The sequence below is a fragment of the Eptesicus fuscus genome, chromosome 3 (genome assembly GCF_027574615.1).
Source record: "Eptesicus fuscus isolate TK198812 chromosome 3, DD_ASM_mEF_20220401, whole genome shotgun sequence".
NCBI lineage: Eukaryota > Metazoa > Chordata > Mammalia > Chiroptera > Vespertilionidae > Eptesicus > Eptesicus fuscus.
Genome location: NC_072475.1, coordinates 87864842 through 87887794, shown reverse-complemented (window position 1 = coordinate 87887794; position 22953 = coordinate 87864842). Strand labels below are relative to the sequence as shown.

Here is a 22953-nt window from a genome sequence, read left to right as displayed (position 1 = left end):
TATCCACTGAGCAAAACCAATTAGGGCTAAGTTCAATATTCTTGAAAGTAAAACTCTAACTGATCCTTATTTATTTGAAATCTACTGCTTATGCAATAAATGTACTATTAATTAGAGCAAAAAATGATTGGTGCCTTTTTATTATCCATCCCAAACTACTCTCTTTCAAAATTTTAAGTAAATGCCAAGTATATTTTTTCCACACTCACTTAATTTTCCATTTTTCTATTTGATGTCTAAGTAATATAATGCTAATGGTACTAGAGTCTCTGCTTGCTATTTTTCTCTTCTAAGATCATAGCCTGGTTTGAGGGTACCTAAAAATTATCTTTTTGGAGGGCCATTAATGGAGAACAAATTCAAATCCCATTAATGGTCTTGTTCAATTTGAGGCAGATGTTTCATAATTCATGGCACGCTGCCCTCAGTTAAATGGAAGCTACTATATTTCAACTTCTACTGGAGTTTAGAAAGAACCAGAAAGTTTTGTAATACCTTGGTAATTACGAGCTACAGAGAGACTCTTCAATCATAATATTATTACAAAACTCTTCTTAAGCACCTTCAATCTCATCTCATATTGAATACATGCTGTATATTATATTAGAAAAAATTATAAATTAGAAAAACTCTGGTAGATAAGAAATGGGAACTGCTTCAGGGAATATGTGCATGAAGTGGATATGAGAATGGGTATATGACTGCTTGGGGATGGGTAAATTGCATAAAATGTTTTAGAGCTCTCTGGGTAATCAACACTAATGGTTCTAGAAATATAATTTTTTATTGAGTTTCATCCAAATTAAATATTAGTATTGATTACATTTATATATTATTGTTCATGTAGAAACTAAAGCCCTCCACCTCCAAAGTGGCTTTAGAGGTGGGTGGTCAGTTTTCATACCATGTACTCTAATGTCTAGAAGTTGTCTGCATTTCTGAAGTCGCATAGAAGTTATCTCAGCATCTTTATGTAGCATTTTTTATGCAGTCATCCTGTTACCTCATCCCAAATGCCAGGAAATAGCCTGACCAGATGCAGATAAAAATATTACACTCTGTTTTAATGCCATTATTTGAATTTCAAAAAAGAGGAAATGATCCTTAATTGTAAATTCAATTGTTATTTGCAGGTGCAAAAGGGAACTTTGGCTGCCTGATTTAATAACTTGTACCAAGAGTTCAAAGGTGAATTAAAAGGATAGTAAAATTTAATAAATGCTTGATTTAACTAGGTGTTGCCTAGAGCAGTTTATGAGTCCTTCAGGGAAGGAACAGTACATTATATTAGCAAAAAGAACTTATATTTAGTTAATCACACACCATCAGAAAGGTGTAAACCTGTTTTTCTTTTTAAAGATATCATTGCCTAATTTTTTAATCTCTTGCCAAGAAAATGATTAAAACTTGTTGTTATTCATGGTCTGGGTTTGGAAGACTTAAGTGTGTCTGAAACTTGCCTACTCCATATTTCTATTCAAATAATTTAGCTTCTGCAGAGGGATATTTTATTACTGTGGGAAGAAAAATAAAGAAATAGGGATAAATGGAATATGTTTCTTGGTTTCCTGTATTAACTGATTTTGAGGTTATTTCTTTCTTCAGCTGTTGTAACAGGAAAAAAGCAATAAAAAAGGGCATTTCTATGATTGATTATATGCTGGGATAGATAAATCCTTAAACAGTAGAGTTGTTTTCTTAGATTCTTCAGTTTCAGTAGTCTGATATTTTGTTGAAAATGCTTATACATTTAAAAAATCTGATGTGAAATGGAATATAAACATTTAGATAAAGAACACAAATTTTCTCTTTAGTTAAGTAGAATTGTCTCATACTGATTGTGAAATTATCATGCTACATCTAGATGCAAGTTTTGCTTTACATGTAAAGTCTTTCTTGTTTGTTCATTGTGAACTAATTGTCTGTACACACACTTTATATTTTTATCCACATGCATGCTTTAAGTATAACAATCAGAATAAAATACCTGTATGTGACTGTTTTTACAGGAGTTTCTACAGCCAGAGTTTAGCTTCTAATTATCATATTTATAAAATGTAGTAGAGATGTCAGTTAAAAAAATCCTACTCAAAAACAGCAACAAGGTTTAGGCAAACTTTTGGAAAAAGAATTTGTGAGGCTTGAAAAAATTATATAGTTCTTGGGAAAAAATTAAAAATTAAATAGCTGAACAGTAAAGCCAACACCAGAATTGAAAGATAAAAATCCCTATATATCATGTACATTTGTCAGGCTAGATTAGGATATACATATCTATGATACACACACAATAGTCAGGTACTTTTATTTCTATTTGGCTTCTGAAATCTTTATTCTATGTCATACATATATCTCAATATTTTATTTCCTTATAATTATACTAGAGGCCTGGTGCATGAAATTCATGCACAGGGGGTGGGGGTTGGGTGTCCCTCAGCCCAGCCTGCACCCTCTCCAATCTGGGACCCCTCGGGGGATGTCTGACTGGCAGTTAGATATCCCTCTCACAATCCGGGACTGCTGGCTCCTAACCTTTCACAATCCAGGACTGCTGGCTTCTGCCTGCCTGATTGTCCCTAACCACTCCTCTGCCAGCCTGATTGATGCCTAACTACTCCCCTGCTGGCATCATCGTCCCCAACTGCCCTCCCCTACTGGCCCGATCTCCCCCAACTGCCTTCCCCTGCGGGGCTGAGGGGACTGGGGGACTGAGGCTGGATGAGGCTGGATGGTGCAGGGACTGAGTGAGGCAGGGTTGAGGGGACTAGGGGACTCCGGCTGGATGAGTTGGGGATGAGGGGACTGGGGGACTGAGGCTGGATGAGGCGGGGCTGAGAGTACTGGGGAACTGATGCTGGATGAGGCGGGGCTGAGCAGACTGGGTGCCACCATCTTGTGGCTGTGGATGCCGCCATCTTGTGAGGGCGTGGCAGCCAATTAGCATATTCCCTCTTTATTGGTTGTGGGTGCCATCATCTTGTGAGGGCATGATGGTCAATTAGCATATTCCCTCTTTATTAGATAGGATAACTAAGGGACGCCATCATAGGTTCCCAAAGACAAGAATATACAAACAAATTTATTGTAATGAATTATGGGAGATGTATTTACATAATTTACATTTTTACTACATAATGGAGCAGTGATAATTCTTTTATAATAATAAGAATGCCAATTTATTGATCATATATGATTTATTACATGTTAATCTAAGCACTTAAACTATATTTTCACAATTTCTCATAGCAAAAATGTGAGATATGCACTACTGTTATCTTTATTTTATACTTGAAAAAACTATGGTTTATAGATAATTTGTCCAAGGTCATAAAGTTAGAAAAGAACAGAGTTGAAATATATTTTTTGGTTTACCAAAATGTAGGAAGCGGCTCTAGGGTCAAGCCTTGGGCTGACCTGTGGCAGGGCCACAAACAAGTCCCAGCCTGGAAGGCAGAGCTCTCCTAGCATAATTAAGCGTGCCCTTGTAGTCCTCCCTAATTTCTTTCTAAGTAGCTACTGGGCTATGGGAGGTGCAGCAAGTGTTGCCAAAACAAGAACATTTGTATACATGTTAATCTGCCCTTGTTTTAATCAGACTATGAAATAAAGAATCAGTTTGCAGGCTGAGTCTTTTGTGTCCTCATCCAGGCACAGGAGATCCACTGAGCCCCAGCTGTATTCTCTTGTCTGTCTTTTCTTCAATCCTTCACTGCCCCTCCTCAGGTTCACCCTTGGCCGTGCTGGCACACCAAAATACCATATCTAAAGTATGTAAATTCTATTAATCCAGTTGCATAATTTTCTTCCTGATCACAATGAGTTCTTATAAAATCTTACATTTTTAAATATACATAAACCTGGGTATAATCAATAATTACATATTATAATTACTTAAAATTTGAGATGCTTTAACTACAATTTTTTTATGTGAAACCAAAACCTACTTATTCTTTTTTTAAATTTTATTTTAATTTTATTTTTGTTGACAGAATTACATGTCTCCCATTTTCCCCCCTCTGCTCAGCCCCTACCTGCCCCCTCAGATCTTCACCACCCTATTGTTCTTGAACATGGGCTATGCATATATATATATATATATATATATATATATATTATATGTATATGTATATGTATATGATTAAACAATATAGAAGATTAAAAAAAAACAAAAAAAAAAAAAACAAGGGAATGTTAACCACAACATTCAGAAGAGAGGCACCACGTGGGGAAGGAGTGCATAGGAGGGCAAATGGTGATGTTCTAATCCTTGGGTTGTGCAGTGAGTTTTAGCAGTTCATTATGCTGTTAAATTAAACAATGTAATCCTAAATAATAAAAGCTTAATATGTTAAGTGTTGGGTTGTCCAGTAGGCGGTTTAACCAATCAAGGCATAATATGCTACTGTTATGCTAAGGCCACTCAACTGCTCGTTAAGACGTGCACTGACCACCAGCGAGCAGATGCTCCGACTGGTAGGTTAACTTGCTGCTGGGGTCTGGCTGATCAGGACTGAGTGAGATGGGCTGGACATGCCCTGGAGCCCTCCTGCAGACCCTCCCTGGCTGGCCAACCTCCTGTGACCTTCCCCGGCCCCGATCATGCACTGGTGGTGTTCCTCATCCTGGCCTGCACCATCTCTCAATCCGGGACCCCTCAGGAGATGTCGGAGAGCTGAGATGTCCTGATCCTGCAGGACAGGCTGAGGGACCCCACTGGTGCAAGAATTCGTGCACTGGGCCTCCAGTAAGTATATAAGTTCTTTGGTTTATCTCTGCTCGTCCCCCCACCCCAATATGAAGTTATGTCAGTCTGTTCCATGCCTCCATGCTTTGGGTCTTATTTTGTTGTTCAATTTGTTTTGTTCATTAGATTCACAAGTAAGTGAGATCATGTGGTATTTGTCTTTCTCAGTTTGGCTTATTTCACTTAGCATAATAGTTTCCAGGTCCATCCATGCTGTTCCAAAGGGTAAAAAAATCCACATTTTTTGCAGCTGCATAGTATTCCATTGTGTAAATGTCCTACAGCTTTTATATCCACTGATGGGCACTTGGGCTGTTTCTAAATCTTAGCTATTTGTAAATAATACTGCTATGAACATAGGGGTGCATTCTTATTGGTGTTTTGGCATTTTTAGGATATATTCCCAGAAGTGGGGTCTCTGGGTCAAATGGCAGTTTCATTTTCAAATTTTTGAGGAAACTGCATATTGTTTTCTACAGTGGCTGCACCAATCTGTATTCCCACCAGCAGTGAACTAGTGTTCCCTTTTTCCACATCCTCACCAGCACTTTTGTCTAGTTCTGTTGTTTATTGATTTATTTATGAAAAGCATTCTGACAGGTATGAGGTGATATCTCATTGTGATTTTTATTTGCTTTTTTTCTGATGATTAGTGACTTTAAGCATTTTTTTGTATGTCTATTGGCCATTTGTATGTCCTCTTTGGAGAAATGTCTATTCAGGTATTCTGCCCACTTTTTAATTGGATTGTTTGTCTTCCTTTTGTTGAGTTGTATGAGAACTTTATATATATTGGAGATTAACCCCTTATCAGATGTATCATTGGCAAATATATTCTCCCGTACAAAGAGTTCCCTTTTCATTTTGATGGTGGTTTATTTTGCTGTGCAGAGCTTTTATTTTTATTTAGTCACATTTTTTTCCTTTGTTTCTCTTGTCCTAGGAGATATAGTGACAAAAAGTCTGCTTTGTGATATGTCTGAGATTTTACTGCCTATAGTTTCACCTAGGGTTTTTATGGTTTCATGGTGTACATTTAAGTCTTTTATCCATTTTGAATTTATTTTTGAAAGTTGGTGGTCTAGTTTCATCTTTTTATATGTGTCTGTTAGTTTTCATAACACCATTTGTTGAAGAGACTGTCTTGAATCCATTGTATGTTCTTTCCTCTTTTGTCAAATATTAACTGACCATAATGATGGGGGTCAATTTCTGGGGTCTCTGTTACATTTCGTTGGTCTACATGCCCGTTCTTATCCCAGTACCAGGCTGTTTTTGTTACAGTGGCTTTGTGGTATAGTTTGCTATCTAGTACTGTGATCCTTCCAACTTTGCTCCTCTTTTTCAGGATTGCTGCAGTTATTCAGGTCTTTTATGGTTCCATATAAATTTTTGGAGTATTTGTTCTAGTTCTGTGAAAAATACAGTTCACTGAAATTTTTATAATATAAACAAGCCTCATATTCTACTCTAATTGCATTCCTAATCAATCCTTCAATGGGTATAAAAATAGAAATAAATACATGTGTTTGCTTTTAACAGTGATGTTAAGATACAAATTCCATACTATGGCAAATCCAGCCTAAAGAAGTTGTGAAAATAATATAGAAGCATGATTTTTCAATTTAAATGATTTCTATTTTTTTTTCTTATGCACATTTCAATACACGGGCTAGCTTATGAGTTAAAAAATATATATTACTTAGTTTAAGAGGGTTTGTAAACATACAGTTTATATTAAATGTCTGGTGTTTGGCACTGCTGTTCCAAACACCAGACATTTACCTCAAATACTTAAAATTGTTGACACAGCAATTTTTGATAGTATTATAAGTGAGAGAGCATATAAAAACAATGAACTTGATATAAAATAGAGGAAATGTTTAGGAATAGGAGTTAGAAAAAATTAGTGCAAATTGAGAAAAGAGGTGCATAGATCTGGGTCAGAGAGAAAAGGTCAGAAAGATGGAAAGTCTTGGAAGGTATGTAGAGGATGACTGAAAACAGATGCTGGCAGAAGCAGAGAGAAGAGATGACGATTCTGAAGGTTATTTATCCTTTAAAGATAGAGAAACACAAAATAAATGGCCTTTTCTATCCAGTAGGAAATACCAAAAAAAAAATAGTTCTTACCAATTTTGAACAGAAAAATAATGAAGCCAAACCTAGTGTGGACTACAGGGCCTGGTCATTGTTCTGCATAATAATGAAATTAGTATGAATCGCTACTAAAAATGGTTGTTGTAGAGCATTTAAAAAGTTAATGCATATATCAAGGACTGACTAAGCGGTGAAAATTATTATTGTCTTATTACCATCAAAATTTTTCAATATTACTTCAATTGTCATCCCCTGGTTTTCTATGCATAGACATATTTGAGTAGTAAAGGAATAGGGAAATAGTAAAGGGATAATGGAGCCATCTTGATTTGAGATATTTGTGATGTTACAGGTCTAAATAGAGTTTTTAATTTTTTTATACTTTCAATGTAATGTTTTAGAAAAAAGATATAGCAAAATTCCTTTTATTGTATCACAGATAATGTCTTCAATATAAAATATTGCAAGATTGTCTCAGATTAGAATATTTTAAAATATGTAAATTTAAAAAAAGAAGACATCACTTAACTAGATAAATAAGATAATCAAAAGTTGATTTATCTTTGTTTATAATTAGGTTGCTTTTTTGAAGGATTATTTGAAAAAATATTGCAAAATGAGTAATACTGGAGCTTAGATAAAAAGTTTTTAATTCTAAAATCAAGGGCATAGAAGAATAAGATTCATGTCTTAAAAGATCTTCTAAATCTAAAGTAGTGAAATTTTAGGTGAAGGCATTAATAGTAGTTTATTTCAAAAAGTCCTATAAACTTATATTCCCAAAAACAGTCATGCAGTTATTATACAAAGTAAATTATAGTAACTAAAGTGTTACCTGTCATCATGACAATATTTTAGTTTTTGTCATGATGAGAAAACTAATGTCATGGATTTGGAAAAGAAGACTAATATTGCTAGCTATTTGCCAAATATGATATTTTAAAATATCTCATTTCATTATTATCTTAAAATAATTAGCATTATGTCATTAACAATTACATGAAGATATAGAAATAACATGTATATCCATTAACTAGTTTAATGGATTTGGAACAAAATCTGCATTACTGAAATTTATCATTTAGATTCAGACTGCAAGGGGTTTTCTGTCAAGTGAAAAACACAAATCATATTATGAAGGCAATGTGTAACCTACCATATTATCCATTGGAGGTTATGTTCTTGAGTTTGTATAAGCAAAATATCTTGAATCAGACATGCAGTGTAATCAACAGGTCTCTTAATGTGGCCTGGCTTTCCATAAGGTTCTTCCCTCTGTTTGCACAGCTGCGTTCTACAGACCTGTAGATCACATTTCCCTTAGATTACTGTCACTGCTGTTTTAAACCTAGTGACCATTTCCAGGAAGAAAGTCGCTTGCACAAATATCTCATCTTATGAAAACTTGATCTATTCTTTCATTATCATTGTTAGTTTCAACTTTCATATAGTCAAGGTATTTGGATTATTCAATATACTGTTAAATGGTGACTTCATTAAAAAAGGAAGAGATGTTTATGCAAATTTTAGCCCAGAGAATCTAGTAGAGCACATTAGTGTCATTAAATAATTTTATTAGAAATATTATGTCATGAAGTAATTGATTTACAGATTGATTTACTGGCTTTGAAGATATATCTAAAATCACAATCTCAAAGGTTATATTGGCTCCAAAATGAAATTGATAAGTCAATAATGTATGATCTTAATGACATGATTCATTTTTAAGCATATGCACTTTTAATAAAACACACTGAAGTCAATAAACTCTGAATCAGCAATAAGCACCCAAGTAACAAGACCCTGTGCTACTTGGTTCTTACCTGGGAATTCACAGTCTGAATTTTCACGTTTTTGTGAATCCTCACCAGAGGATATTTTTTCCATTGATTTTTAGAGAGAGTGGAAGGGAGGGAAGGAGGGGGAGGAGAGAGTGTGTGTGCCAGAGCCAGAGAGAGATAAAGAGAGAGAGAGAGAGAGAGACAGAGACAGAGACAGAGAGACATTGATGTGTGAGAGACAAATCAATTGGTTGCCTCCCACACGTGTCCTGACCTGGGCCACGGGATTGAACCTGCAACCCAGTTATGTGCCCTTGACTGGGAATCAAACCCTTCGGTGTGCAGGCCGATGTTCTAACCACTGAGAGCACCAGCTAGGGCTGAATTTTCACATTCATCTGAACATCTCACTTCCCTAGCTGACTGTTTCTCCTGCTCATAAGTTACCACCAGGATAAGGTATGTGTTTTTAAAAACAACAAGGCCCTTCTGCATCTGTGTCCAACCTCATCTTTCCAAGGGTAATCACCTGCCCCTACTGGTCCAGTATCCCGTTACCACCACAGTGAATTTCTCACTGCTCCTGAATGTTTTAGGCTCTTTCATTCTGGTGTGCCTTTTCATAAGATGACCTTTCCTTGATTTTCAATGGTGCAATGATCATTCAAAAATCCAATTCATATGTTACTTTGTCTCTGAAGCCTTACTGGACTTCCCATCTGACAAAGATGTTCACATATTCCACAAAACCATGACTATGAAAGTGAAGCATTCTTGATTTGACAACACACGTTTCTCTTGAAAGTAACATAGAAGGATCCTCAAAGCTTTTTCGGCGTAGTTTTTATATTGAATAAATTAATGGTCCTTATAATTAACATTATAAATATTATAATTATCCTATATAATAAAAGCCTAATATGCTAAGTGTTCGGTCGACCAGTAGGCCATTCAACCAATCAAAACATAATAAGCTAATAATATGCTAAGGCCGCTCAACCACTCAGTATAAAATGCACTGACCACCAGGGGGCAGACAGTCAATCAGTCGACCAGTCGCTATGATGTGCACTAACCACCAGGGGGCAGACACTCTGACTGGTAGGTTAGCTTGCTACTGGGGTCCGGCCTATCGGGACTGAGAAAGATGGGCTGGATACACCCTGGAGCCCTCCTGTGGTCCCTCCCCAGCTGGCCAACTTCCTGCATCCCTCCCCAGCCCCGATAGTGCACTGGTGGTGTTCCTCGGCCTGGCCTGTGTCCTCTCACAATCTGGGACCCCTTGGAGGATGTCGGAGAGCCGGTTTCGGTCTGATCCCATAGGCCAGGCCGAATGGCCCCATTGGTGCATGAATTTGTGCACTGTGCCTCTAGTAATATAATAATATTATAAATTGATATTATCAGACATCAGTTCTATTTATTTTGGTGTCAGTCATCTTGGTAATTCATTGTATCAACTTTGTTGGAACTCTTGGTTATGTTCTTATAAACATCAAAAGTAAGAGTCAAAAAATATAAATCTGGAATAAAATAATAATATTGGGTGGACCAGAGCTAATCTGACAAATATAATGAACATTTTAAGCAAGTGACCTAGGGAAAATATTTGCAGTATTTATGACAAAAGGAAGACATTATATAAAAAATCTTATACTCAATGACAAAAAAATGAACACACTTACTGAAGAATAAGTACATATATTGACCAAGGACTTAACAAGTAGAGAAATGTAGATAACCAAGATTTAGCTGATATTTAAGATATAAATATTAAAACAAGTGGTCATGGATGAAAGGCAAGAAAAAGATAAATATTTAAAATATTCTAGAGCCAGAGTTTGCATGTAGCTAAATATCACTTCTGTATTACTGATGTGAATGTATTATTTTTTTATTTTTTACAAATTAACTGGTGGAAAATTTAGCAATATATTTCAGTCTTAAAATATAAAATTTTATCCTCAAATTCTAATCTAGGAAGTAATCTAGGGATTTTTCCAGATGGCGGTGGAGTAAATGGAAGCTGTAATCACCTCATTCCAGGACCAAACTGGAAATAGAACTAAATTAAAGAACAATCATCTTGAATGATGAACTGTTGAAGAGTCATGTAAGCAAGGATTTACAGTAGAAGCCACATTAATACTGGTAGGAAGGGCAGAGATGCGAAAGGGGCTGACCCCGCTTGAGCAGAGGATTGTTGAGGTTTCAAAGGGACCTCTCAGCTGCAGGAGGTTCCTACTGAGAACCGTGGGGCCTAAATCCCAGGCTGGGCTCCCCAGCCCAGAACACCAGATCTGGGAAGAGGTGCCTACATAACATCCAACCATGAGAAGCAGGAGGGTTTGTCTGCCAGGGAGAGATGGAATCTGATGGAGATGCAGGCACACTCTTAAGGCACCTACACACAAAATTTCTTTTGCAGCCACTCACCCTGGGCTCTGGCAGAGGGAATCTGGAGGGAGGGCAGAGTAGACTAGAGTCATCTGAGGAGTATCTGGGTTTTTTGGCTCTGGTGACAGGGTTGGGGGAAAGCTGACAGGATCCCCGTGCTGATTCATTCTCCAATATTGCTGTCTTGGGCGGATGCAGCACTCCCCTCCAAGGGGCATTAGCATGGGGGAAAACAATTGTCCCACATACTGGACTCCTTCTCACCCCACCCTGTTGAGTTTAGGCCCTGCTGAGGAATCAGATGCCTTGGCTGGGGTTTAGAAGTCTGGGTGGACTCAGGAGATATCAGTGACGGAGTGTCTGGCTTTGGGGTGGGAACCAACTGAGCCATACCAGCCAGGGCCAATTTTTAATTTTTTGAGGAAACCCCATACTGTTTTTCACAGTGACTGCACCAATCTGCATTTCTTCCAACAGTGCACAAGGGGTCCCTTTTCTCTACTTCCTTGCCAATACTTGTTTTTTGATTTATTGATGATGGCCATTCTGACAGCTGTGAGGTGACAATTCTTTGTGGTTTTAATTTGCATTTCTCTGCTGATTAGTGACATTGAGGAATTTCACAAGTTTTTTCACTGATGCCTTTTTGCTGATACAGAGCCAATCCAGCATACCACATTGCCTTTAGACATTATGTTTAGATTTCTCCAATTTGTGACAGTTTCTCTGTCTTTTCTTGTTTTTCATGATTTTGACACCTTTAAAGAGTACTGGTGACCCTGGCTGGTGTGGCTCAGTTGGTTGGAGTGTTGTCCCATGCACCAAAGGGTTGTGTGTCAAGACCCAGTCAGGGCACATACCTAGGTTGCGGTTTGATCCCTGGTCAGAACACATATCCAGATTGCAGGTTGATCCTGTTTGGGCATGTAGGGGAGGCAACCAATCAAGGTTTCTCTCTCACATATTGATGTTTCTCCCTCTCACTATCTCTTCTTGTCTCTCTAACTCAATAAAAACATATCCTCTGTCAAATCTCAGAGGGAAGGTGGGGGTGGGTGGGTGAGTGTAAAGAGATCAACCAAAGAATTTGTATGTGTATATACACAACCATGGTCACAGACAATAGGGTAGTGAAGGTCTGGGGCTCAGGGTGGGGGCGGCCTAGAATGGGAAACGGAGGGAAAAAAGAGGATATATAAAATACTGTCAACAATAAAGATAAAAAAAAAAACACATATTCTCAGGTGAAGATTAAAAAAATAAGTACTGGTGAAGTATTTTGTAGAATTTTCTTCATTTTGGGCTTGTTTGATGTTTTTGCATAAGATTGGGTTTATAGTTTTGGGGAAAAGCATTTAATTATCCTTTTTATATATTATTGGATTTGACTGGCTAAAACTTTGGAAGTTATGAGGAATATTGGTCTATAGTTTTTATTATAATCTATTAATGTTTTCATTTCAATTTGTTATCAAATTGTAATGCTTGATTCGTAGGATGAGTTAGGAAGAAATTCTTCCATTTTAATTTTCTGCAAGAGTGTGTGTGGAATTGGTATTATTAATTTCTTGAAAGTTTGGTAGAATGAACCAATGAAGCTACCAGAGTCTGGTGCTGATAACCTGAAAGGTGAGTCCAGGGTTATTCCCGGGGTCGTGTCCCGCCATGCCCAAGAATGAGCTCCGCGGACCAGAAGATTTAAGCACAACTATGGAAAATTTATTACGAGCAGATTCAGACTCCCCTCACAGGGAGGGGGGCCCAATAATGGGCTGTGCAGTGAAGGCTTGTAGCCCACGGGTATATGTTTGCTACAAGCCTGCTTCTATACCTGATTGATTCCCTCAATTGTTCTTGCCCAGCAACGGACCTGAACTTTCCCTGTTTCTGTGTTCTTTCCCTGTTCCTGTGCTGAACTTTCTCTGTTTCTATGTGTCAGTAAACCTTATTGTTGCAGGCCCTCCCTTGGTTTCCCAAGCCTCCTGCTTTGAGTGCAGAAACATTTTCTTATTTCTGCTTGGTTGGTTCCTGTGGTTAGGCTGCTCACACTGCTGTGTCTGCCCCTGCCTAGGTTCCACCTGCCTTTGTTTTCCACGGGACCCTGCCTTAGCTGCCCGAGTTGCGTTGCAAGTTAACCCTCTTAGTGTTTTTTTTTTTTTTTATGGGAAAGTATTAAACTCAAATTCAAGTTATTTAATAGATATAGGGATCTTCAGGTTTTCTATTTATTCCTGAGTAAACTTTGGCAGTTTGTGTCTTTCAAGTAGTATTGTCCTTTTCATTTGGGTTGTCTAACATATTGGCATAATAATATCCACAATATTATTTTATTATAATTTTTAATATTGGTAGATTCTGTAATAATGTCAGCCCTCTCTTTCCTGACATTTGTAATTTATATCTTCTTTTTTCCTGATATGTCTGGCTAAATGTTTTCAATTTCATTGCTCTCTTAAGAACCAGCTTTTGGTATACTTGTTTTTCTGATTTCTATCTTATTGATTTCTGTTCCCAGGTGTATTTTTTTCTTTCTGCTACTTAATTTTGGTTTAGTATACTATCCTTTTTCTACTTGATTAAAGAGAAACTAATGTCATTGATTTGAGAACTTCTTTATTTTTAATATTGTCATTTATTTCTGCAAATATTATCTCCTTCTAAATTTTGCTTTGGTAGGATCCCACACATTTTTATACATATGTTTTCATTTATTGCATCAGAATTTCTAATTTTCTCCTACTTTGATTCATTGGTTATTTAGAAGTATATTATTTAATTTTATATATTTGGTTATTTTTCATAGTTATTTCTGTTATTGATTTTATAATTTAATTTCATTGACAAATTCAAGGACTATGTATGATTTGAACCCATTTAAATTTATTGATACCTAGTGTATGGTCTATAATATTTCAGTGAATATTCCATGTATACTTGAAAAGAATGTTTTAGATTGAAGTGTTCTGTGAATATCAATTAGGTCAAATTAGTTGATAGTACTTTTTAAATATTATATACCATTACTAATTTTCAGCTTGTTTCTATCCATTAGTGGAAAAGTTATTGCAATTTCCAATTATAATTTTTCTATTTATTAGAAATATGTTTTAAAAAAGTAATTGGAATCTAGGAGCAATGAGCAACTGTGAATTGAAAAGGTCAATTAAAGTTATAAAAGAAGCAGACATAGCAAACTGTTCTGTTTCTTTGGTAACTAGGCATTTGTATTGTTTTTCTGTAAAATTTTTAATTAATTGCTCATTTTTCTAATAAAGTGTTTGTGTTTTTATTTAATTGTTAAAACTATTTTTATAGAGTATTTATAGTCATATAGCTTGTTAAATGTTGATATTTAGAAAATTTAAAAAATATATTTTTAATGATTTCAGAGAGAAAGGGAGAGGGAAAGAGATAGAAACATTAATGATGAGAGAGAATCATTGATTGGCTGCCTCCTGCACATTAGAATTGAACCTGGGACCCTTCAGTCTGCAGGCCGATGTTCTAGCCACTGAGCCAAACTGGCTAGGGTAGGAAATTTTTTGATACATTTATAGTGACTTAGTGAAGTGTGACTTCACTGAACTTTCTGAATTATATCACTGATTTTTTAGTTTTCTGTATTCTAAATTAGTTTTTCAACAGTTAATGCATTTTTCCTTTATTTTTTCTTTAATTAATTAGCCAAATATTTCTAAGCAATGGTAAATTGTAGTACTGATAGTGGATGTGCTTGTCTATTATCAGTTTATAATGGGAATAGCTCAGTTTTCAATATCAACTGAATGATTTTATTTTGTCTTTAGATTCATATTTATTTCATTACATAGTTTTTTCTTAGTACTTTATTGAATTCTATAAGACATAGTGGTTGGATAGCATAAAATGATTTTTGAGCAATCATTAAAATGTATTTGTAAGCTATGCACATAAATTATAGGTTCTTGCCAAAACCGGTTTGGCTCAGTGGATAGAGCATCGGCCTGCAGACTGCAAGGTCCTGGGTTCGATTCTGGTCAAGGGCATGTACCTTGGTTGCAGGCACATCCCCAGTAGGGGGTGTGCAAGAGGCAGCTGATCGATGTTTCTCTCTCATTGATGCTTCTAACTGTCTATCCCTCTCCCTTCCTCTCTGTAAAAAAAATCAATAAAATATATTTAAAAAATTATAGCTTCTTAATAATAAATCATCATTACATTGCTCAAATAAGATCAAATTGGTGACAGTTTATTGTTTCACTGTAATATTAAATTAAATGTTTTATTTTATTTAGGATTTTGCATATGGAAAAGTGATAATACTTGATTAGTTTTCTTTTAATTTTGAACTATTTGTCAAATTTTTACATCAGAATTATATAAAACAGTTTTATGTCTGTATGCAATATAGTATGCTAATTAATCTCCATAATCACAATTTTTGCCTTTGTTAGTTTTATTTAGTCACATTCTGATAATATGTAGTAGCATCTCTCTGTGGTTCACATATACACTTCAGTGGTTTGCAATGAGGCTAACCTTTCTTTTTTCATATATATATTAGTATTTGGATATCCTCATTTCTGAAGTGCTTGTTCGAGTGTTTTGCCCATTATTCTAATTACACTGTTGTCTTTTTTCTTAGTGCCATGCAGAGGTTACCATGGATATGAGTCTCTTTTTGGATATATGTACTATAACTATTATTTCACATTTTTATTTGCCTTTAGTTTTTCTAAATAATGCTACATTTTGATGATTGGCAGTCCTTGATTTTAAATGATCATTTTTTAATGGTTATTGATTTTTATAATTTGTTCATGAAATCTTTTCATATCTCAAGGTCATGGAGTTATTCCATATTATCATTTAGAAGGTGGTTAAGGTGCCACAGTGGGCTGTGATGACCACGTCCCTTTTTAAAGCATTAGATGTCAAATCACATCACATACAATCCAGCAATCACAAGTAACTTCAGTGTTTATAACTCATGCAGAAATAAGCAAAACAAAGGAAATCCCTGAGTGAGCAGAGGCTCTATCTCACCAGCAAGAGTTCACTCTTGAATTTCTAGTAGAAGAGAAGGAAGAGAGTGAGTGAGATTATGAGGAAAAGATAATGTAGGTTAACACACTAATATATTAATCTAGATGAGATAAGCCTATAGTATACACTGAAAGAGTATAATTGGAATAGAAAAAGGTGTGTTAAGATATGGAAGAGGTAAAAGCAGCAGGTCCTGTTATCTAAATGGTTTTGGAGGATTAAGGTGTTCTGGATAATTTCAAAGATTCTGAATTAGATGACTAAGTTTTAGGAACTGAGATACAAGGTATAGAAAAAGAAAATTTCTCTAGAGGGGAAAATAACTTTATTGAATGTCTTGTGTTTAAATTTTCTTTGGGACATCAGATAGGTAAGTCTGATGATTAGTTGGAAATATAATTTTTAAGCTAAAAAGAAAACCGGGACTAGAGACTATGGATTAGAAAGTCATAGTGTATAAATAATATTGTCGGTACTTGGAGAATTCCACAAAGTATGACTCAAGACTTAAAAACAAGTGAATTGAGATACCAGTAAAATGAATTTTAAAATGTAAATAAGATTAAATATGTAAAAGCACACACTGATATAAGTAAAATATTCTAGCAGTAATATAAGTGATAATAAATTATTTGGATAAGTTGGCACACATGAGGAATAAATTTGTCCATCAGAAATTGGGTTGGTAAGTCATGGAAGTGTAGAAAAAAATCATGAAAGCAAATTCTGATAGTTTTCATTCTTTAGGGCTCTTAAATCCAATAATTTAATTCGCTAATTTAACCAGGGTCTATTGTAATTAGTCTTAGTTCTTTTGTTTGTTTTGGTCATATTTTGTGTTTTAGCCTTAAAACCAGAAGATAAATACACAAAAAATAGTGTTATATTCTATATTGCTTTTTAAGAAGCAGCACATCTATCTTTTCTGAGTGGAAAATGCTTGCATTACTTTTGGCCAGTGGCAAGGTTCTGTTTTTTATAAAGTTAATTTTTAAATCCTAAACATAGCTAAGGTGATACTTAGGAATACAATGAAAATAGAAGACAGCTGGTGATATAACTCTGAGAAGTCCATTGAGGTGAGAGCAAAATAATCCAATGAAATATAACATAGAAATAAGAAAATAAATGAAGAGAATCAGAGTAGAAAGAAATAATGGCCATGAATGAAGACACTAATTTTAAAAGGTAGTAGTCAACAGTTTCAAAAGCCACAATGGTGACAAATAAGAACAAGACTAAAAGTATGCAATAGATTTTCAACTAGAATTTTGGACTTTTGGAAGTAAGCTAATAGATGATAATGATGGATAATTGATTTTTAAATTGAAAACCAACATTTCAGAAGAAATTTCATTCCACTTTTCTCTAAGATTCTCTTATTTTATGCAAAAGAACTTATCGCGTGTATTTTTTTTTATTACTCAAGCAATTATTAAAAGAGTGTCAGAAATAGCTATTACTTTTTATTAGGCATCTTATATCCTGGGTGCTGTTACATGTTATATATATATATAATCTTAATTAGTATTTAGCACAATAAATTAAATATTATATTTATCTATTTTACAGATGGGCAACTGGGTTTAGAAAGCTTAATTCAAAAGTTACACATAGAGTACGTGACTGAAAGTTAACGTGAAACCTGGGCTCTGGTCACTATAACAAATTGTTTGAGAAAATTAATATCCCTCTCAGGAGCAATTCTGAATCCTCTTTACTATTTTTTCTAACAGGAGTTATTTCCTCAAGAGAAAAATAAAATCTAGGAAAATAAAAAGAAGATAGAAAGAAAACCTCTAGGAAACTACAAAGAAGACAGGAAAAATTTCAAATTGTGACTTTTTTTTTCCAAACCACATCTACAAGTCAATTTTGAAACACAACAATATTTGGGCATTAACAGAGCTTAAAAGATAGAACTTAGAAACTATCAAAGACTTTATTTAAAGTATCTATTGTCCATGGAATCCAGCTAAAAATCTCTACCAGTTACCAGAACATCCTTACAGACCAACTTCTTTCAAAAAGACCTACTACTGTCACAAAATGGTGCCACTAACATATTATGATCAACACTTTGCATCTTTAGAACACTCTTACCAACTGGCCTCAACCAACTCATTACCACATCAGTACATAGGAGAAAATCTAAATCAACCCAATAATCAATCTGTGGTTATAGTGCAATCTGATAATAATTACCTTGCAGCACCTCCACTAAGCTCTAACCAGAAGATACAGAGATCTTTTGCCAAGGCTCAGGACACAATTTCACAGGGCTTCTGTAACGGAGTTCTGAAATCACCCAGACCCCAGCCCAAACATCAGGATCCACCCTCAGTAGACCTCCACCAGAGAACTTCATTGCAGTCTAATTGGAGAACTCTGAGCTCACCTTTACCCCTCCCCAAACCTCAGACCTCTTCACTTGATCTCAACAAGACATCATTATCATCACTGGAACCCAATCAAACAACCTTGAGCTCACAATTATCTCTCTCCAAACCTCAGAATGCAACTTCCTTAGACCTTTGCTGGACATCACTTGCACTGAAGTCTAATAAAAGAGTCTCAAGTTCATCATTATTCCCCTTCAAGTATCAAGAAACTTCTTCTCAAGACATCCTCTGGACATCATCATCTTTGAAATCTAATCAAAGAGCCCTTAGCTCAACATTACCTCAGTCCAAGCCTCAGAAATTATCTTCATCGGACAGCCTTTGTATGTCTTCATTAAATAACCAGCAAAGATCTTTGAGCTCACCATCACTTACCTCTACACCTCAAACAAATGACTTGCTTCAGTTATCACCTTCATTGCAGCCCAATCAAATGGCTTTTAGCTCACCTTTACCTGATTCCAAACCTCAGATACCACCTGTATTGAGCCCTAATTCTTGTGTTCTGAGCTTACCACCATCTAATTCAAAACCAAGGAAGTCACCTTTACCACATTCTGTCCACCAGACTCAGAGTTTGCCATTGTTTCAGCCCAAATCCCAGACAGTGCTTACACTGGATCATACCTTCAGGACCCCGGGTTCACCAGTTAGTGACTCCAAGTTTCAAAGCACCACTTCACCAAATGACAAACACGGAGTCACAGATGTGTCTTCACCCCATCTCAAACCAAATATCTCAGGTCAATCATTATCGAGATCCAAACACTGCATCAGGAACACAGCTGCTACAACACGGGGCTCAAGAATCCAGAGCAAAAGCAACTTTGATCATTATGCAAAGAAATATTCAAATAAAGAAATTCCATGGACTTTAGATTATATTTATCCTTGCATTGTTAAAGGTGGGACTGTCCCTGATAATGTTGTAAATAAAGTTATCAATTCTCTCTCTAAGACCAGAATCCAAAGGGATCTCAGTAGGCAAATTATCTTTCGAAGAATGAGGGGAAGGCCAAATCCTCATCCTGGTCCCCGTCTTTCATCAAATTACGTGGTTTGTTTAGCTTGTGCTTCCTGCATAAAAACTCATTGTAATCATCTTACAGGAAAAAAAGATCCTCGTGGTGCAATGCTATCTGTCATACCGACACTGGAGCCCAGTTCTGAGGGGAAAATTGAGGTGAAATTAGTTTTCATTCTTTCCGTACCAGAGACTTCTTTCTCATCTTGTCTCCTATTCCCTGTGAAAAAAAATCAACCTGATGAAGCCCTTGAAGACAACCTTAAAAAAATGGAGAAGATATCAGAGTTTTTTCCTACTAAAACTGATAACATCCGTGGGCTGACGGTAGTCTCTGAAAACAAAGTTGTAAGCCAACAGCCCCAGGCTATTGACTGGTTGCTTTATGTAAAGAAAGGTAATTCTCGGCCACAGACTAGACTCCCATCATCTTCCTCCTCCATATCTTTCTCTTCATCTTCCTCTTCGTCTTCTTCCTCCTCTTCCTCTTTGATTGCACCCTCCTTACCCTTTCCTCACGAAGAGTCTATGACATCTACCCCCTCAGGTTGTTTGTTCACTAAGTTAGTTAGTTACCACCGTTTGCCTCCAGGCGTCTCCTGGCTTGAGTTTATATGTAGCAAAAATTACCAGCTACTTTCTGGAAAAAGACAACAAAGTCACCCACCATCTACCAACACAAATCCGATGAGGAATAGCACCATAGTGAAAGGGCCAAAGGGGTCAAAGATACTGTTCAAAATTTTCCAGGCACAGTAAATGAGAGAAATGTTGATTAAATTAATGTTTTGTATCTTTGAAAGCAATTGACCTTTAGTTCTTTGAGACTAGAGTTTGATTTCTTATCACGCTTATTAAAATTCTTGGTAATGACTGAATGGGACTCGATATTTCAGTTGGTGATGCACCCAGTTAAGGGAACTATTACTCTCAAGTCTATTTCCTATTTAAGAAATAAATTACAATCCCTAGAAATCAAAACTGAATCTCTTCTTTGTAACCAAATGCCTAGCTTATAGTAGCTACTATATAATTATTGTTAAATTAATCATAATTGGCTATTGAGGAGAAATACCTTATTGGTCCTTTTTTTTTTTTTTTTTTTTCCTGTGCCTCCTGGTTTTCTCATCTGCAATTTTTTTTTTTTTTTACAAATTGCTCATTTATTGCTTGTTATAGTTTTAAATCACCTTTCCAGACTATTATTGACATCCAGAATCCTGAGTTTAGTAATCCAAACAAATCTAAACTCTAAATTTAAATAATTACCTTAATGTTTTGTGGGGTTTTTTTTTTCAGTTTTTTTTTTTTATTAAAAAAAAACACAAAACGATTTTAAATATGTTACATGCAATAAACCTTAATATTTCAAGAAAAATGATTTTAAATATGATAATGTTACATACAATAAACACCAATTATTCAAGAAAAATGATCTTATAAAAATATTACATGCAATAAACATTAATATTTTAAGAATAAAAGGATTTTAATTATGATAATATTACCAAAACTGTACTAACATAGTATATCACAAAAGTTGTAGAAAATATTAAAAATCTGTAAATAAAAGGATTACTTCTATTATATTCTAGAATTGTTTTTCTCCTCTGGTTCTATTTTTGTTCATCAGTTTATGTTTTTCATTATATGCCACAAATGAGTGAGATCATATGATGTTTATCTTTCTCCAACTTGCTTATTTCGCTAAGCATGATGCTTTTAAAGTCTATTTTGTCGGAAATGAGGATTGTTTCTCCTGCTTTTTTTTCTTTTCCATTTGCATGGAAATTTTTTTTCCATCCCTTTACTTTCATCCTGTGTGTGTCTTTTGTTTAGAGGTGGGGAAAAGTTCTTCTATGCTAAGATCCCATACTCTGAAATCCAATGATTTATTCAATCTTAGTTAACAAATTTCAGGAGAGAATAGCTAACTGGTACAGATAATCCTATCTCATGCTGACTGTGCCAATATTTAAATAATGAGCTCTAAAGTTCATCACTTGCAAAGTGGGTTAATAAAAATGTTTTAAAAATGTCTTTATTCCACTGGGTCTACTGGGAAGAGAAGGAAGTTGTCTTACCTACTCACCTTAAGTTATTATCTGCATCTCCAATGGCTGGAATTAGGATTTCCTGCATACAGTGAAAACTCACATTTCTGCCTCTCCACTCCACATCTTTCTGGTCACCAGACTACATAGTGGGCATTTCCAATGGGAACAATACACAGTCATTTCAAACTCAACATGGCCAAAACAAAATTTATCATCTTTATATTTACAATTTACACCTTACGTTTACAGTTCTTTGCCCCTATGTTCTCAAATTCAGTTTGTTTAACATCACCCATCAGGGAGTCATTGCCAGCTCCTCTCCAAGTCCATGAGTTCTATGGTCTTATTATCTCTAGACTTTAGTCTTTCCTTTTCAACCAGTTGTCACTATACTAGTTGTGGTCACAGCCATTTATAACCTGGAGTTACTACAATAACCCTTAAACATGCACTGTAATTTTTGAATGCATTTCTAAGACACTGATTTGATAATGTCCATCCACTGCTTATAATCCTTTCATTATTGCCCATTGCTTTTTGTAGGAATGTATAAATTCTTTTTGTGATTGAATTATTATTGACTCGCAAAACTGATTTCTTATTTTCCAGTCTCCTACTGGGTGCTTCAGCCATACTAATTTCTTTACAATGTATAAAATATACTAAGGCCTCTCTTACGTTGTACTTTTAAATCAACAGTTCTGCTGTCCAGAAAGATCTTTCCATCTATACATTTTTATCCTACGTGGCTCTATTTTGTCTTTCTTGACATCTTCTGAGAAGCCTTGTTCTGATCCACTTACAAAGCTTTCCTATTACCATGAAACGCTATGTCCACTCTTTGTACTTCTCAATAACATTATAAAGCAGTCATTTATTGTCTATTTTCATTCACCAGACTGAAAACTCCTGGTTCACTATTTCTGTGGGTTTTTTTTTAACATAGTCTTCTGAATAGAGTAATACCCTAAAAATATGTGTGTTGATATTGTGTTGAATCAGTACTATTGAAGCTCTTCCTCTTTTTTAATTCTCTGAAATAAGTGTTATTTCATCAATCTGCTTCTTTCCCATAAGATTAATGTTGAATTGTTCTTTGTACCTTTTGTCTTAGTGCAAGCATACATAAAAATGTTACTGATGGCAACAGTCATCCTTGTCATATTTCTTACATTAAATGTGTTCCTTACTAAAATTCAATATTAAATACGATATTGGCTGATGCATAGCTGATCAGTGATGATGAGGAAGAACACATATATGTGATAATGTTTTCAAGGCTTTCTCCAACTTCTTTAGGAAATCTTTGAACTATGCCTTATTCATCCTGAACTTCTCTTTTGTGGCATATATCATTTTTATAATTATTAGTTTAATATATTCTGTACTAGATTAAATATGGATGGAGGTTCTTTGTCTATCT

The 22953-nt window shown here is 35.4% G+C and overlaps 1 protein-coding gene across 1 annotated transcript in view; it reads left to right on the top strand.

The window, feature by feature from the left end:
* The window catches only part of CSNKA2IP (casein kinase 2 subunit alpha' interacting protein), a 128036-nt gene extending 107582 nt beyond the window's left edge, over positions 1-20454 (top strand). The window contains exon 2 of the mRNA XM_028131242.2: positions 17784-20454. Coding sequence (XP_027987043.2) covers positions 18097-20232 — 2136 coding nt within the window. The 5' untranslated portion in view covers positions 17784-18096 and the 3' untranslated portion in view covers positions 20233-20454. The remainder of the gene's footprint in view (positions 1-17783) is intronic.
* Positions 20455-22953: the final 2499 nt, after the last annotated feature.